This window comes from Excalfactoria chinensis, chromosome 9 (genome assembly GCF_039878825.1).
Source record: "Excalfactoria chinensis isolate bCotChi1 chromosome 9, bCotChi1.hap2, whole genome shotgun sequence".
Taxonomy (NCBI): Eukaryota; Metazoa; Chordata; class Aves; order Galliformes; family Phasianidae; genus Excalfactoria; species Excalfactoria chinensis.
The window spans coordinates 14632998-14648056 of record NC_092833.1 but is presented as its reverse complement, the minus strand read 5'-3'; the positions used below and the strand labels follow the sequence as shown (position 1 = coordinate 14648056).

General features: G+C 36.8%; 1 protein-coding gene across 4 annotated transcripts in view; it reads left to right on the top strand.

The window, feature by feature from the left end:
- NAALADL2 (N-acetylated alpha-linked acidic dipeptidase like 2) overlaps nt 1-15059 on the top strand; it is a 355925-nt gene that overhangs the window by 164071 nt on the left and 176795 nt on the right. For all 4 annotated transcript variants that reach the window (XM_072344515.1, XM_072344516.1, XM_072344517.1 and 1 more), the window contains one exon: nt 14294-14789. In XM_072344515.1, the coding sequence (XP_072200616.1) occupies nt 14302-14789 (488 nt within the window). In that variant the 5' untranslated portion in view covers nt 14294-14301. The remainder of the gene's footprint in view (nt 1-14293; nt 14790-15059) is intronic.

Below are 15059 nucleotides of genomic sequence, written 5' to 3'. Positions count from 1 at the left end.
ATTTGAAAGTTCAAGATAGACATTGCTTATTCTTTCTTTCTGTTTGGAAACTTGAATTTCATGTTCACTCATATTTGGAATACTGCTTTTACGTTCTTGGAGCTGCATAATTAAATTATTACCTGCTGTATCACCATCTGCTTATGTGTCCGTGAAACATTTCTGACCTCTGCATGTATTCTTCATGGTTTCAGGTAAGTGCCAAAAAAGCAGCACGCATATTCAGGAGATGGAATGAACAACTTGCACCCTCTGAGCAGTCAGTCTTGACTTCCTGTATTTTACTATTATAACTATAAACATCTCTATGCCACATTTTGGAAGAAAATAACTATATTTATACATAGTAGGCTTAGTTCTTTCAAAATGTGGCATAGAGATGTTTATGGTTGTAATAGTAAAATATTCCTTCTAGGGTGAAGACGTATTCAAGATAATGTTTGAAGATAAATATTGCACGTTTTCTCAGTAATGTCACATAGTAGTTTATTGAGCTAAGCAGCTGAATCATTATCTTTAGTAAAAAACATTTCAACTCATTAGCCTTTGCACGACAGTAAATGTGCTCAGTGTAAATCTGAAAAATGAAGGGAGTCATATGAACGTTCCTTTTAAGCCTGTCAAAAACTGGAATTTAGATTTCAGTGCTAAAATTTTGAGTTTGTCATCATCTTCGCTGGAACAACAGAATGCTCAGAGACAAACAGTGGGACATCTTTTCTAACAAAAAATTGGTATATAACTTTAATTTAGAGAAGAAACTACAAACATGAAATGTGCTCAGAAGTAGAAAGCAAAAGGTAAAATCTGGCTCCAGTAAAGTAATAGAAGTTGGTCCCAGCTACAGTATGGTGGTTAATGGAGTGTTTGTAGAGATCAGTCCATGAAGATCATTGAGACATTCCATTGCTTCCAGATCTAATGCCACGCGAGTGACAGTTTCTAGGGTATTGCTGTAGTACTTGCCTACCCTGTAGGGAAATTGGGTGTGTTAATTGACAGAGCACTTGCTGTTTACTAAACGCAGTGTGTGCCAACACACGCTGTTGGTCTTCATCTTTCATTAAGATGATGAAAGTAAATAGTGAAAACTCTTGGTGAGGATTGCCTTATTAGTTTAAACAAACAAAATGGAAAGCAACTGTGTTTGTTACAAAATCATACAAGCTGTGATACACAATGGAAAATTATTGCTGGTTCAGTACTGCTGGCTTGAACGTATGGCTTGGAGAAACTGAACACACTAATTTCTTTTAATATTGGTGAGAGTTGAGGAGCCGCAGTGGTCTGCAGGAGGAGTTCATTATATGCCAAAAACAAAACGTGATCATCTTGAAGGTACGTGGGCTTCACATTTCATAGATAGGGCAACCCGTGGTGCAAACATCAATAATCTCTGGCCTTAGACACAAGCTGGAAATTCTTAATTGGCTCATTAAGTGAAAATTCATTGTTTTTTCTGCAGCTGTTTTAATAATCTAAATTGTGATGTGCTGTAAGAGGTCTTTGCTCACTGTGCTACTGGTGTTACCTAACATTTGTAATTTTGTGCTCCTTTTGTGGTTGCATAAAACAGATGCTATTTTCAAAGGCTCTTACGCCCTTCTTACAGCACTTCAAAAACTGAAGTTATTATCCTCTCTGTTTCATGCTCTCTCTTTATTTCATATCCTCTCTGTTTCATACCCTTTATATTAATTTTTCTGATTCTCATTAATTTAACTAGATCGCTGTTTTCCTTTCCTCAGCTGGGAGATCACTTTTGAGGGACAAACACCCTCAAATTTTAATGCCCAGTGTTAGAAATGCTTACAGGTATCCACTGCCTAAGGTGAAGTGTTCTCCTGTCCTCATGTATGGAATTTCATACATGGTCTTTAAAACTGGTAGGAGTTTTTGATAATCTACATCTCTAATGAAAGAGTCATTTCTACACTTCAATGATAACTACTTCAATGAAACATAAAAGTGCTTTGGAACAGAGGTCAGAGTCTTTTATCCTGATTTTTGTATTTGGGATCACCCAGCAGCTCAACAATCAGTCTGGATATAAATTCCAGTCCTCCAGCTCTTTGTAGCATTCTGCACCAGGTAACAAAGGTTACGGGCATTTAGCCAACTGTTTATTGAGGCATTGCATCCATCTATTTTGACATTAATCCATAAAAACAAATTCCATATGTGGCCCAAATACTGGTCTGTGTGGGTCCCAAATTACAACCAGAATAATTAAAATATTTTCCTTCATGTCCCAGATGGTAACTGTTGGAGTTAATTTTATGCATTGCAATTATTTTGGACTAAGTTTAGCAGTGAAAGATAAAATTCAGGATAGTTTTGTAATGGCATACAATCTTTAATTGGTTATACTGTAGGCTTAATTATTTCCAAGATCTAGAAGCAAAATATGGAAATGGATTATGGGTCTGAGCAGGTTTACAGATAGCTTACAGTTTATTTGCATGGTCATTTTGGGACTGTAATCTCTATATTCAGTGCAGTAGGCTCTTAGCATGGCTTCTGTGGCAGGATTATGAAGATAGGTCGTCGTACTGATTCTTTGGTTCATGTCTACTTTGACCACACAACTGAGAATAGGTAGCAGTGAAGGTAAAGCATTTAGATCTTTATTTAGTGAAATTAATCAGGGGTCATAGCTTTGATACTCCTTTTAAAGAGAATAAGAAATCTTTAAGCAAAGTTGAAGCTCTGTGTGGAAGGTAACATAATTGTAATGACTTTATTGCATTGTCACAATAAACGTAGGTATGTACTGTATTTCAATAGGATAAATATTTTGTGATGAAGCACTGGTTTATGACCGAGTTTTTATTTTCATTCCTTTTGTCTGATATTTAGTCTCAAAACAGAATTACTTTTAAGTTCCATCGAAGGTCTTTTATTTTTAATAATGTCTCTGTTCATAAATAAATTACAAAAGCTGTGAGGTGTAGTTAAAATAGTTCACTGTGTTTCTTAATACCTTTATACAAGTAGAAATTATTGGTATGTCTATCTCAAATATAGTATGTACAACGTTGGAGAAAAAGACACGTTCAAAATGTTGCTCTCAATTTTTTTAATGCACCAGCTACGTTCTAATATGAATTCTTGATTCATCTTAATTATAAATTTAATCACTTTAAATTCTTCATGAGCTTGGGTGACTTTTCACTGGAGACTGGTTTGCTTCTCTCCCCTTGATGTAAATCATGAAAAAAACTGTAGTACGCGGCTTAGCGGAAGACGGTGCTCTGCAAAATCCAGCAGAAGTGAAGGAAGCACTTCTGCTTTTTTCAGTCGTGTGGCCTCATCCTCTTTCCGTGGGAGCTCATGGGCATCTCTTGACTTCATTTTTTTTTTTCTCAGTTGGAAATTAGGTCACGTATAAATAAAACTAATTAAGATGTTTCGTGAGGGGAGATATTCCAACTAAAAAAAATTAAATTTCATCAAAATGCACATTTTTAGTGAGGATATATTTATTTCTAAGAGCAATAATTGGCGTATGAGGCAAGGGGTATTTAATTTAGAATGATGTTCCTGAGGAAACTAGAAATTATTTTTCCTTTTCAGAGTTTGAAGAAAATATGCCTAGCTGGGGATCTTGATCCCTCTGTCTCTACTTTTTGTTTATTCACTGATATCTCAAAAGGGAAGGAAGGGCTGGGGGGACCAGGGACCTAATTAATAATAACTACAGCAATTGATGCTGTTTCTTAGAGGCCTGCAGAAAGACTGAAGAAGTGTGTAAGCAATGATTGGTTGCTATTATGTTTATGCTGTGAAGTCTTTTCTTATCTTTAAGGAGATACAACCAAGCATTGTTGGAGAACAGGCAGTGAAGCTATAATTCATATTCTGGTTAAAGAAAAAGAAAAAAGAGATTAATATGATATTAAAAATACATAGCAATTTGCAGAATTTAATAGGTTCTTCTATTATTCAGCCTCACTAATAGCAATGTTTCTTGCACACCATTTCAGAGTCTGCTATGGATAATATTTAATTTTTTTGTGAAATTGTGTCCTTTGGAAATTAGTTTGATTTGCTCCATTCTGTGGGTTGTTTGGGTTTTTTTTTGATGTTGGGTTTTTTTTTGTGAGTTTGGTTTTTTTGAGAACATTTTGGCTTCTCAATCGTTCCTAGCTTTGCTCAAAAGGTGATTTGAGAACCGGTGACTGAGATGATGTAGAATTAGGTTGGGAATAAAGTCAATAAAAAGTGTTACGGATCTAATGACATTGAAATTCCCTTGAAACTCAAGTGTTTTTAAAACACAGTTGTCTCAAGTAGGGAAAGTTTCCATCTGTTCCTGTCACTAGGCAAACAGCAGATAAAGCCCAACCTAGGAAGCAATTAAATGTATTCCTGCCAAAGGAAGGAAAGCTGAAGTTCTGATTTGTTTTCCTCCTCCTCCTCCTGTCTGAAGGGTTCACTTGTTAGCGCTTCTTAGGAAGGAAAAGCTTGCCTGGCTGAGTCCAGATCTTTTCTTGTTAGGCACTTTTGGAACTGGCATTCTATCCATATCTGAACCTGCTGAGCAACTGCAGCATGTCCTGGTAGAAATGCCTGTATGTTAGTCCTGCTCCAGCTCTGCTGTGGTTACCAGAGAGCTTTTTGGAGGTCCAGAAGAGCAATAGCAAGGCAGCATGCTGCAAAGATGTGTGACCAGATCTGAGTTGACACAACTCTTCCTTTTTTTATTTATTTTGTACTTTTGTCATCTTAAGATGCCACAGAGGAGGATATTTGTACGCATTTTGATGACACACAGATTGAGTGAAAGTCTGCAGCGAATGCAAGCCGCAGAATGAAATGCTTCACTTAACAGGGGTTCAGGAAATCTGCATCGTTCATGTGCTTCAAGGGTTACAAGTCAAGCAGTTTTTAGCAAACTGCTAATCTGCTGTGCTTGCTATATAGTTATAGTTGGTTGCTGTCCCATGAGCTTCCCACAAATGCTCATACAATCTGATTACTATGGTTCACATGCAAAGGGCGCTGGCCTGGGGACTACCACGTCTCATTAATGGAAATGAATTTTGTATGCCATGGCTGCTATGGCTGTGCATTAAGGCTTTTGTTTCTGTTTCCATGCCTTTTTCTTTCTTTTTTTTTTTTTTTTTTTTTTTTTTTCTTTTATCTTTGTTTATTTTTTAGGTAGGAATGTCTGCAGATTTTAATGGCTGGTTATATTACAGGTTTGAGGATTTTTACTTTTGCATGGTGGTGTTATTTTTAATAAGAAACAGATGTATCGGCAGTAGAGGAGAAGCAAGAAATTGCATAATCTGTGTTCCTATTGAACCCGTTAGCTCTGGTTAAACACTCGATGAGCTCAGTTTTAGGCCTGGTGACTCCATCTGCTCATGGCCACAGTCACACTGTGGGTGGGACGTTGGAGCACGAGGGCCACGAGGTCCCCTCCATCCAATGTTTCTATCACTCTATTTCCATATAACAATCCAGGATTAAGAGAATTGGTGTAAGTGATGCATCATCCCATCTTTTCATGAAACTGTAACATGTTCTGCTGTGAAATGAATGTTCTGTTTTTCAGCTGATTGCAGAGAAGATAGGAATTAGTCTTCTCTCACTGCTGTTGCCTGGGATATTTTTTGGCTTATGTTGCTATTTACAGGCAATCCAAGAAGGGAAGGGAAATATTAGTAGATACGTAAGTTCTGTTCAGTGACTGGTCAGCCACTGCTGTTCTTCTGTGGCTATTTAAGAATTCCTGTGTGAGCAAACTGTCGTATTTTTTTTTAAAGAGAGATGTTATATGAGTGCATGTACCTGAACTCAGCTATCCAGCATCTAACAAGACCATCAGTACACATTTAACTGATGGTATAAAGCTGAGTTAGTGTAAACCGTTGGTCCTTCTGTTCCTGTACCATTCTTGCAATTTAGATGGCAAGTGCTGTAATATATCTTAGCATCAGGGCTATTATACAGCTTATAGCTTACTTTAACTCAGTGTAATAAGCTCTATGTTTCACAAATGTTTCTTTTCCCCTTGTTTTGGTTCTTTGCTTAGCTTCCATTGTCAAGGTGTTTAACTCAAAAGATGCTGCAATTTAAGCTATTTAAGTTCTAATAGCTGTTCACAAAGGTCTAAAAGATCAAGAAGGTTTTTCAAAACCTTTTCCTCTAAGGGAGCTGATTTGTTTATTTTATGTTGTGAAGTAATTATTATGTTCCTTTCTAAGGCTGCTTTATTTGTGGTAAAGTATTACATTTACTTTTTAAGAAATTATTACTTTAATTTCATTAGTGCAGACTAATGGTGTCAATAAGAACTGCTCAGAGTTCAGCCCAATAGCAGTTTGTGATAAATTTTGAATATGAAGAAGTTTATCTGCCAAATAAGAAGTTTATCTGTCAAAAGCAACTACAGAAGGCTGAAATGAGCAAATGAGGACTGAGGTCTTCTTTAGGATAATAGACTTGTCTAGCTTATTCAGTGTGATGCACTCATCTTCATCCATCTCAGTAAGGCTGAGATATGTGTGTAATTGATGTCTGAGAGTCTATCACATGGAGTTTAAAGATGTAGCAAACCACATGTCCTGGAAGCAGCAGTGTCTCTTCTCCCTGGGCTGTGGTCATGATGAGGTGAAGTTTGAAAAGGCCATCAGATCTGTCTGCTTTTTGGGATTTCGTTCTGTAAGGGATGGCACCAAAGCGTAAAGTTCTCCTGTAAAAGTACTGCTTTGTGGAGATTTACATGCAGATTTACTTACATGACTTGAACATGTTTGCAAAGTGAGTCATCCTCAAGTAAATGAATTAATCAGTTTTCAATGTAAGATGCTGACCTCTTTGCTGCCTAGTGTGAAAGGCTGGGTATGGAGCACGGCAGGACTGTGCAACAGATATACAGCCAAAGAGGCAGAGAGAAGGGATGCTTCCTTTGATTCTTTGTTCCTTGAATCCATTAAGGATTCCTCAGTTGACCTGAACTAACACAACTCAGTTTTTGCTTTAAAGAGAAATCATGAACTCATTTCAGCGTGTAGACATCGGCACGCTCAGGATGCTGAATGTCACACCACATTGACTATGTGTGAAATAACGTGATAAATTCACAGGAATTGTACACCATGCAAAATTACACCTCTGGGCAGACTCAAATGACCAAACTTTGACATTTCTCAAAGTTGACAGCTTATTCCATTGGAGATTTAAGAAAAAAAACCACCACGCAAAACAAAACAGAAAGGTCAAAGGCCACCAAACGTATTACCACTGCACCCTTTGCCTATAGCTATAGAGATGCTAAATCTTCTAATATTACATCACATTGCAAATCAGTTTTTGTTGTTGAGACCCTGTGAACAAGAGTAATGGCTCCAGGGTTTCATGTATGGCCTCAGTATGTGGGAATCCCCTGGTACTGTCACACACCGGGCTGAGAAAGTAGTCACAGTGGATGTCCTCTAGGCTTGCCGTGGTGGGTAACTGGTGATAGTGTTATGGCCTTCTCTTGGGGTTCTGGAGTGTCAGTGTTCCTCAGTGTGAGTGTTGGGGTTAGATTTAAACTGGCTTTGAGATACATGTTCCAATCTTGGTTTGCAGCAGCAGTTACCGTGGCAACCTTACTCTGTGTAGTTGAGTTTTAACATTTGTCACTTCAGCCAGAAAATAAATTTGGTGTGGTTGTGAAGTAAACTTGCTTATTTTCTGAATTCTGCAGATAGAGATTATTCAGAAAAGCAGAAGATGGTGATGCTGCCTTGCTGTGTTTTCTGCTCTAAACCATGCATGGATACATTAAGACGGTCATCTATCAAAATGTAGTAAAATTCCAATAAAGCTAAATTGTAAATGTTGCCATCCTCAGCTCCACAATGCATTATCTTTAAGGGCTCCGTGTCATTGTCAAATTGATAAAGCTCAATAAAAACCCAATGAGCAAGAAATGAAATTATTCTTTTATAAAATAGACTCTGAGACGAGGTTGTTTGTTTGTTTGTTTTGCAAGTACTGACCTGCTTCCCTATAGCAAGTAAGAAGATGGAAGCATGGTGACAGTGGAACCATATTATTTGTGTTTATCAACGTTCTAAATATTTCATTTAAAATCTGATTTTATAAAAAAATTGCTCTGAACTTGAGACCCTTAGACTTCGTGTATCATTTATCTCTCTGATTTCCATGTAAAATTTTGCTGATTGTGTGATTAATCACTAATAGAATTTACTTACTAATTTGTCTACTAATTCAGTTAGATTTACTTCCTACTGGAAGAGCACAAAGCCCAGATGAATCCATGATTTATCTCCTGTATATCCATAAATTATATATATATTAAATTATATATATATATATATTATATATATATATATAATTATCCTGTATATCCATAAATTATCCATAAATGTTTGTGAAACTAATCCTGATTTCTGAGAACTGGCCTGGATGACCTGATTTTGTGCTGTATCACCAGGAGCAGAAGGGAGCTGGCAAGTGAATTGTTCTGCTCTTGTCTGGTTTCTTCAGCAGAAGCAGATCTTGGAAGTTACTGCTGGTGGTGGATGGTGGTAGTTTGGGTTTTTCTTTTGGTCAGTTTGTTTTTGTTGTTGTTGTTTTGTTTTTTAAAGAAATGGAATCAGCCCCGTATAATTTTTTCTTATTAGTTTGTACATTTTTACCTATAGTGGGCTCCTGCTTGCCAGGCTGATTTAGAGTATAAGAGCTTTCCAATGTACATTTGTTTCAGATTTTAAAAGTTAAAATTATTTTTGTTCTTTTAACAGTAATTCGGTTGTGATTGACTGTAATTAAAGAGCCAAAAAGCAATTGGGGAGAAAAAATAATATATCAAAGTGAAATGTGTCCAAACAAATGACTGAGAAAAAAATATATATATTGTACAGCATAGAATGAGTCATACAAAATTAACTTTCTTAAAAGCTGCTAGGGCCTGTTATTGCAGCTATTGCTGTCAGCATTCTCAAGTTAAACAATATTTACCATAGTTTTATTTCTCATAAAATTCTACTGTAAGCCTAAATGCGAATGCCCCTGTAACAGTTTAGGTTTTTCTTGGTAAGGTTTGTTGTTTTGGTTCATTTTTCTTTTAGAGGCGATTAGAACATTTAGGGATACATGGTGAGAAATGCTTTATTGATGAAATCTTCACTATGGAAAAAAATGTGTGCAAGGAGACTGACTGTTAGGTTGGTGTATAGGCACTTGGTCTGAGGAAGAATGGGAAAAGGGAAAGATTAAGGCTCACAGAATATATTGGAGGAGATTGATTGTTATGCAGAAGAGGTTGCTGCTAACCTCTAGATCACACGGAGTGCCCAGAAAACTGAGCTGTGTAGCCACCAGAACCAGAGGAAGGAGCTGCTTTGGGAATGGAAGCAAAGCGAATGCTGAGTAGTGTTAAATGAACAACTTTAATGCAATGGTTAACCGTGCTCTACTCGTTTTTCTCACATTTGAACTGTTGTTTCTTACTTTACAGTATTACACTTTTTTTTTTTTTTTTCTCTGACTGTGCTCATCCTGAGCCAGCTAGTGAAGGAAGCAGGAACAACAGATCGTTTTTGTCATTGGATTTGTAGATGGTTGTTGTAACAAAAAAACTTTTTCTACTGCAACAAAATTGGTTGCCAAGCCCATATCCCAAACACAAGGAGGGGAAAAATCATTACTGAGGAAAATTGCAGAAGAGATGATGGACAAATAATATATCATTTTCTCAATTAGTGTGATGTTGCTGTTGACAAGGGCATCATAATCTCTTCTGCAAACCACCTTTTTTTTTTTCAGGGCTTTGTATCTGAAGAAATGTGTATAGGCCTGAAACTTGGCATCATCTCAACAAAGTACTAAATAGCTGTCAAGTACTTTTGAAAGGCATCTATGTGTGGTGGGTGTTGATTTCTGGAATGAGTGCAGCTATTTGCTCTTCCAACAGGTGACATTGTATCTGGTTTGTATTCCCTGTGTAGAGAATAGAGAGAAAAGAATCAAAAGGAGAGCAATTAGAAAACAACCCCAGAGTTTTCTTTTTGTGACTACACAAAGAAGATGTAATACCCTTAGTACATTTCCTAGGTAAAAGTTGCCTTTTCACAGCAGGGCACTAAATGGACCAATGGGACGATCACTCCGGGCAGCATGTTAATGCTTGCCACTCTTCCTGCTGCGAAAAACGTTTCTGAACCTTCTGCTTGTGAACTGAATTTAACAAGTACAGCACTAGTCACAAAGATAGGGGAGTTTTCTGCAATATATTCATATTTCTGTTGTTTTCATGATCTGTTCATGTTAGTTGACCTTTCTGTAGGGGAGGTATTACAGGGAGCCAATGTGATATAGGATATGCAACGCCTTTCATGTAGTCCTCATTAGATAGCCTTCAAAGGCTTCGCTGATGAAGGATTTAAGCAAGAGAAACTTCCTAAGAGGTTTCTGTTGGTTTTGTAACAAGGTGTACCTGCCAGACAGAAGGTAAATGTATTATTTTAACATCAAAGAATAGGTAGTTTTGAAATGGGCTTTCTAAGGCAATAATGATCTGGTAAGGTTGACTCTCTTAATTTCTTGTGTACGTTCAACTGAAAGGATATTCAGCACTGATTTGATACTTCACTGTTAATATTTTCCACATAAATAAGTAGAAGTACAGAAAGGGGCACGAGTTTAATTGGTCATCAGTTTGCTATGTCCAGTCCTCCACAATTTGCAGTCTGCTTTTTTGTCCCTCCAAAACAGCTTTCAAGGTTACTTTGAAGCACATTCAAACTTCTGGCATTTTACAATTGTTCTTTTATCTTTATAGTAAAATATGTATTTAGTGGCAATTATATGTCGAAACAGCTTGCTGGCAGATGGGTTGGATTTTCTGTCTCCTAAAGTTTTCAGGATTATGTAATATTTTATGGTCTTTGTTATTGAGAAGGCTGAGGTAGAGTATCAGAGTGGCTTTTCTTGACTTAGCACTTTATCCTTCTTTCTATTGCCTATTTTTATGTTGTTATTCTCTTTGTAATGTTTTCTTTATCCTTCTAATTCTTACCTAGAATCATATTTAACACATAATCTTCAAGTCATGGTACTCCTTTAACCAGACAAATAGCACTGGTAGTATAGTAGGACTGCTAATATAAAAATATGTATATTTATATCATTCAGAACCAGGCAATCACTTTCTAAAATCATTTTAAAATACACTATGGGACCTGATCTCAGATGCTTCTTGGTAAGTTTTGTCATGTCTAAATTCAAATAACAAACTTGGCTATCTTACTATGAAGATGAAAACCTTAACTGGGGGCTGTTCTTGCTTTCTTTGTATTCTTCAATTATAACACATGCATTGCTAAGCAGATCCCACCAAAGTCCATCTCAAGTATAATGCAGAAACAGTATGATTTTTGTTGTTGTTGTTATTTCAGTTTATTTAGTTTTTTTTTTCTGAAGTGTAGTGAGTGATTTTGGTATTTTTGGATGCCCTGTCCTTGGGGGTGTTCAAGACCAGGTTGGACAGGGCTCTGGGCAACCTGATCTAGTAAAGGCGTATGTTTGGTGGCCCTGCTAGGCAGGGGGGTTGGAACTACATGATCCTTGAGGTCCCTTCCAACCCGGGTCATTCTGTGATTCTGTGGTACTTTGTATGCAAGCTGAGTTCCTGAGATATTACACTGTGGAGTGTAATTACTACTCACTGCATTAACAACCATTTAAAGAAATTTTGTATGAATTTTTATTATGCATTTATACATCGAAATTTAAATAACCTTTATTAGTACACTTCACTGAACAATAGCATGTGTTTTTAAAATGTCATAAATGCAGAGTAAACTTTAAGTGTTACTGATATACAATGGATGCTATTTATAAATTCAGCAAGATCATTAGCCATGCAACTACGTCTTAAAACTGTCTTTAATTCTTATTCTGTGGGTAATACTCCCATAACCTGTTAGGAGTTTATTTGACTAAAGCCTTGTATTAAATGACTCCATTTATTCTGGAGTCAAAATTATATAGAAGAGATTTGCTTTACGTATAAAGGGCGAAACACTCATCTTTTAAGTATTTTCTAGTAGAAAGCAGGATGAAATGGTGTTGGGAAGATGAACCTGTTGGGCAGTTGTTATTACCTTATAGTGTCTATTGTCACTGATGGTTTGCAAATTATTCCCAGAAGGAGACAGAGCAAAAGGAAAGATAAATAGGTACAGATTGGTTGGTTCTACTTTCCAAAGGATATTTATTAGCACTTGATGGCTGTTTGGTGCCTGGTAATGAGCACGGTGGCACATGAAGTTCAGTCTGATGTTAGGAAAGTTTTCAGAAGCAAAGTCCCACAGCCTTGCAGGGAGGAGCTGGTCTCTCTGTCTCTGTTTTGAAGGTTCAGCAGGACAACACCATAATGTGCCTGATACTGTGCTGGCAATGATCCTGCTTTGAATAAGATACTGGACTAGGTAATCTCCAAAGGTCCCTTGAAAATAATATTTTAATGAATATGTGATTATTCACTTGGAAAAAATAAGGATGTATTATTTTATAGGACTTTAGCTACAAAATTTTTTCCACTTTGTTCTCTGATCTGCAAAGCGATGAAGCATATGCATAATTTTAAGCATGCATCATGGCAAGATGCACAAAGGTACCTCAGAATGGCAGCACTTAAGTGATTGCTAAATTGACCAGAATCTTTGAAGCTCTGAACTACCTACATATTTTCAGGCAAGATATTTTTGCTAACAATTTTTGATCCTGAAGGACACTAGCATGATTTTAAAAGGTTCCCTGCGGGTTTTCCAGCAACATTTGGATGTCTGAAAAGCATTCATGTCCATTGATTCAAATGTGCTTAAAATTATGCAATGCACTTTAACTTAGTTCAGCTCATTTTATACGCTTTTGCTTCTGCTGTGCATAGAAGCATTTGGACTGCAGGTGGAGAACTGATATGCAAAGTGTGTAGAATAGGTAAACCTGAAACACGTACCTCAGGTATGTGCTGTCTTCGCTGTTACTGGACTGCCTGACAGTTATAAGCAAGGGATATTTATATGCCTGAACATGGAAATAGAATCTGTAAATTGGTATTGTAGAGAGCAAGATAGACTTTTGGTGGACAATAGGCTGTTCATTATGTCAATGATTTCTAAATGTTTGTTCTCTTCAAAAGAGCTTCAAATAAGCTGAATTCTTCTCTGCTGTTAGACTGGGTTCATCTATTATGTGGCCTCAATAACATTGCCTGGAGGTACTTCTTAGAAAATGCCTTAAAATGTCAAAATGGAAGGATAATGCAGTGTAAGGTTTGGTTTGATAACTATCACTGTGAGAAGTTTAATATCTTTATCTCCATTTTATTCTAGTTGATGAGGCTGAAGTTAGAAAAGCCCTTGATTACAGATAGTTACGTGATGGAATAGCTATTGCCAAAGTATGGAGGAAAATGGCACCCCACTGATGCAGTCTGTTAAAGATGATTTGTTGGAAATTGACTTTGAATGTTTGTACTGGAGGTCAGTTCCCCTTGGAGGGCTTGTACTTCCTTCGAAGTATCTAGAAGTGCTGCAGATATGCCACACTATTAAAGGACTATTTTGATGTAAATATGTATCTGGCAGTGATTTTTATTCATTAAATTGGGAAAAATAAGTGGAGCAAAACAGCTGGGACAATTTCTTAGTAAATTCATCAGTCATTCAGGAACTATGCATTTAAAATACCTATAAATAATAGAATCTTCCATCTAAAAAGAAGCCTTTTATTGATGTATAAGTAGAATGTTACTCTGAAATTTCTTTTAACTTCTCATTTCCTCACGTTTAGAGTCAGACCAGGCAAGTTACATTATTTGTATTTTCCCAACTTTATTTTAGCAGCATTATTTTGTACACTGTGTGCAATAAAATTGATGTGCACAGTTAAGCTTTAAAATGACTTTCAGATAATAAATAATTGTTTTGGAAACTCTGTACCTTCACTCATTTTTTTATTACTGTCTTGAGACTGACAAAAATAATGGACTAACTTCTGTGTTTTGCCATCGGAACTCATCAATTCCCTCTACTCATATCGTTCAATATATTGTACCCCTTTAAATATCTTATTTCCTCTTCGATGATTATTGTGGGATTACTGATCCTACAACAAATAATAGGAAGATGGAAATAGAGTGAAACTGAGTTTCTGCTTTTTAATATGTATTTTCAGTTCTCCCAGGTTTGCAAAGGAGACATAAATAAATAGTTTACATAGACATGAGAAAACAAACACTCAAGTTTGCTTCTTGTTTTCATAGTTAAAAAGATGGCCTATCACAAAGTGAATGCGGACCAGAGAACCCAGGGCCAATACCTTGACAGTGATGACCTCCAGGCCACAGCGCTGGAACTGGAATGGGACATGGAAAAAGAGCTGGAGGAGCCTGGCTTTGACCACTTCCGACTGGACGGTGCAGTCCAGCATCATCTGGGAAACTCACAGAGCCCTGACCTTGATCTTGAGCCCATCCAGCCGTCAGCTTCTCCTAAGGGAAGATTCCAGAGACTTCAGGAAGACCCTGAGTACATCTCACACTATACAAGACAGTCACCAAAGAGCCACCGCTGCAGTTTTTTTCAGATACTGAAATTATTTTGTGCTGCTTTGATTTTATTTATTTTTGGAATTATGACAGGATATTATGCAGGCAAGAAATGCCCTTCTCCTCCAGCATCTCCAGAACCAAATAACCCTCATGTCTACCATGAAATCCTCAAGGAAATCAAAGCTGAAAATATTCAGCAGATATACAGGTATGTGTCTTAATATTTTCTTTCACTTGGAGCCATCAGTTGTGAACATTAAGAATTCCTATGTATTTTAAATTTTATTTATTTTTACCTACAAATCTTGAATTTTCCTTCATGAATGATGTTTATAACGATCTGGATTTGTCTTAGTTCTTGTGTTAGTGTAATATATTTATTTTAAGTGGGTCAGTAATTTCTTATTAATTTTACCTTTCATGCGCATTAATTGAAAACATGGACCATTAAGATTGAATATAGGAAAAAGTACCAGAT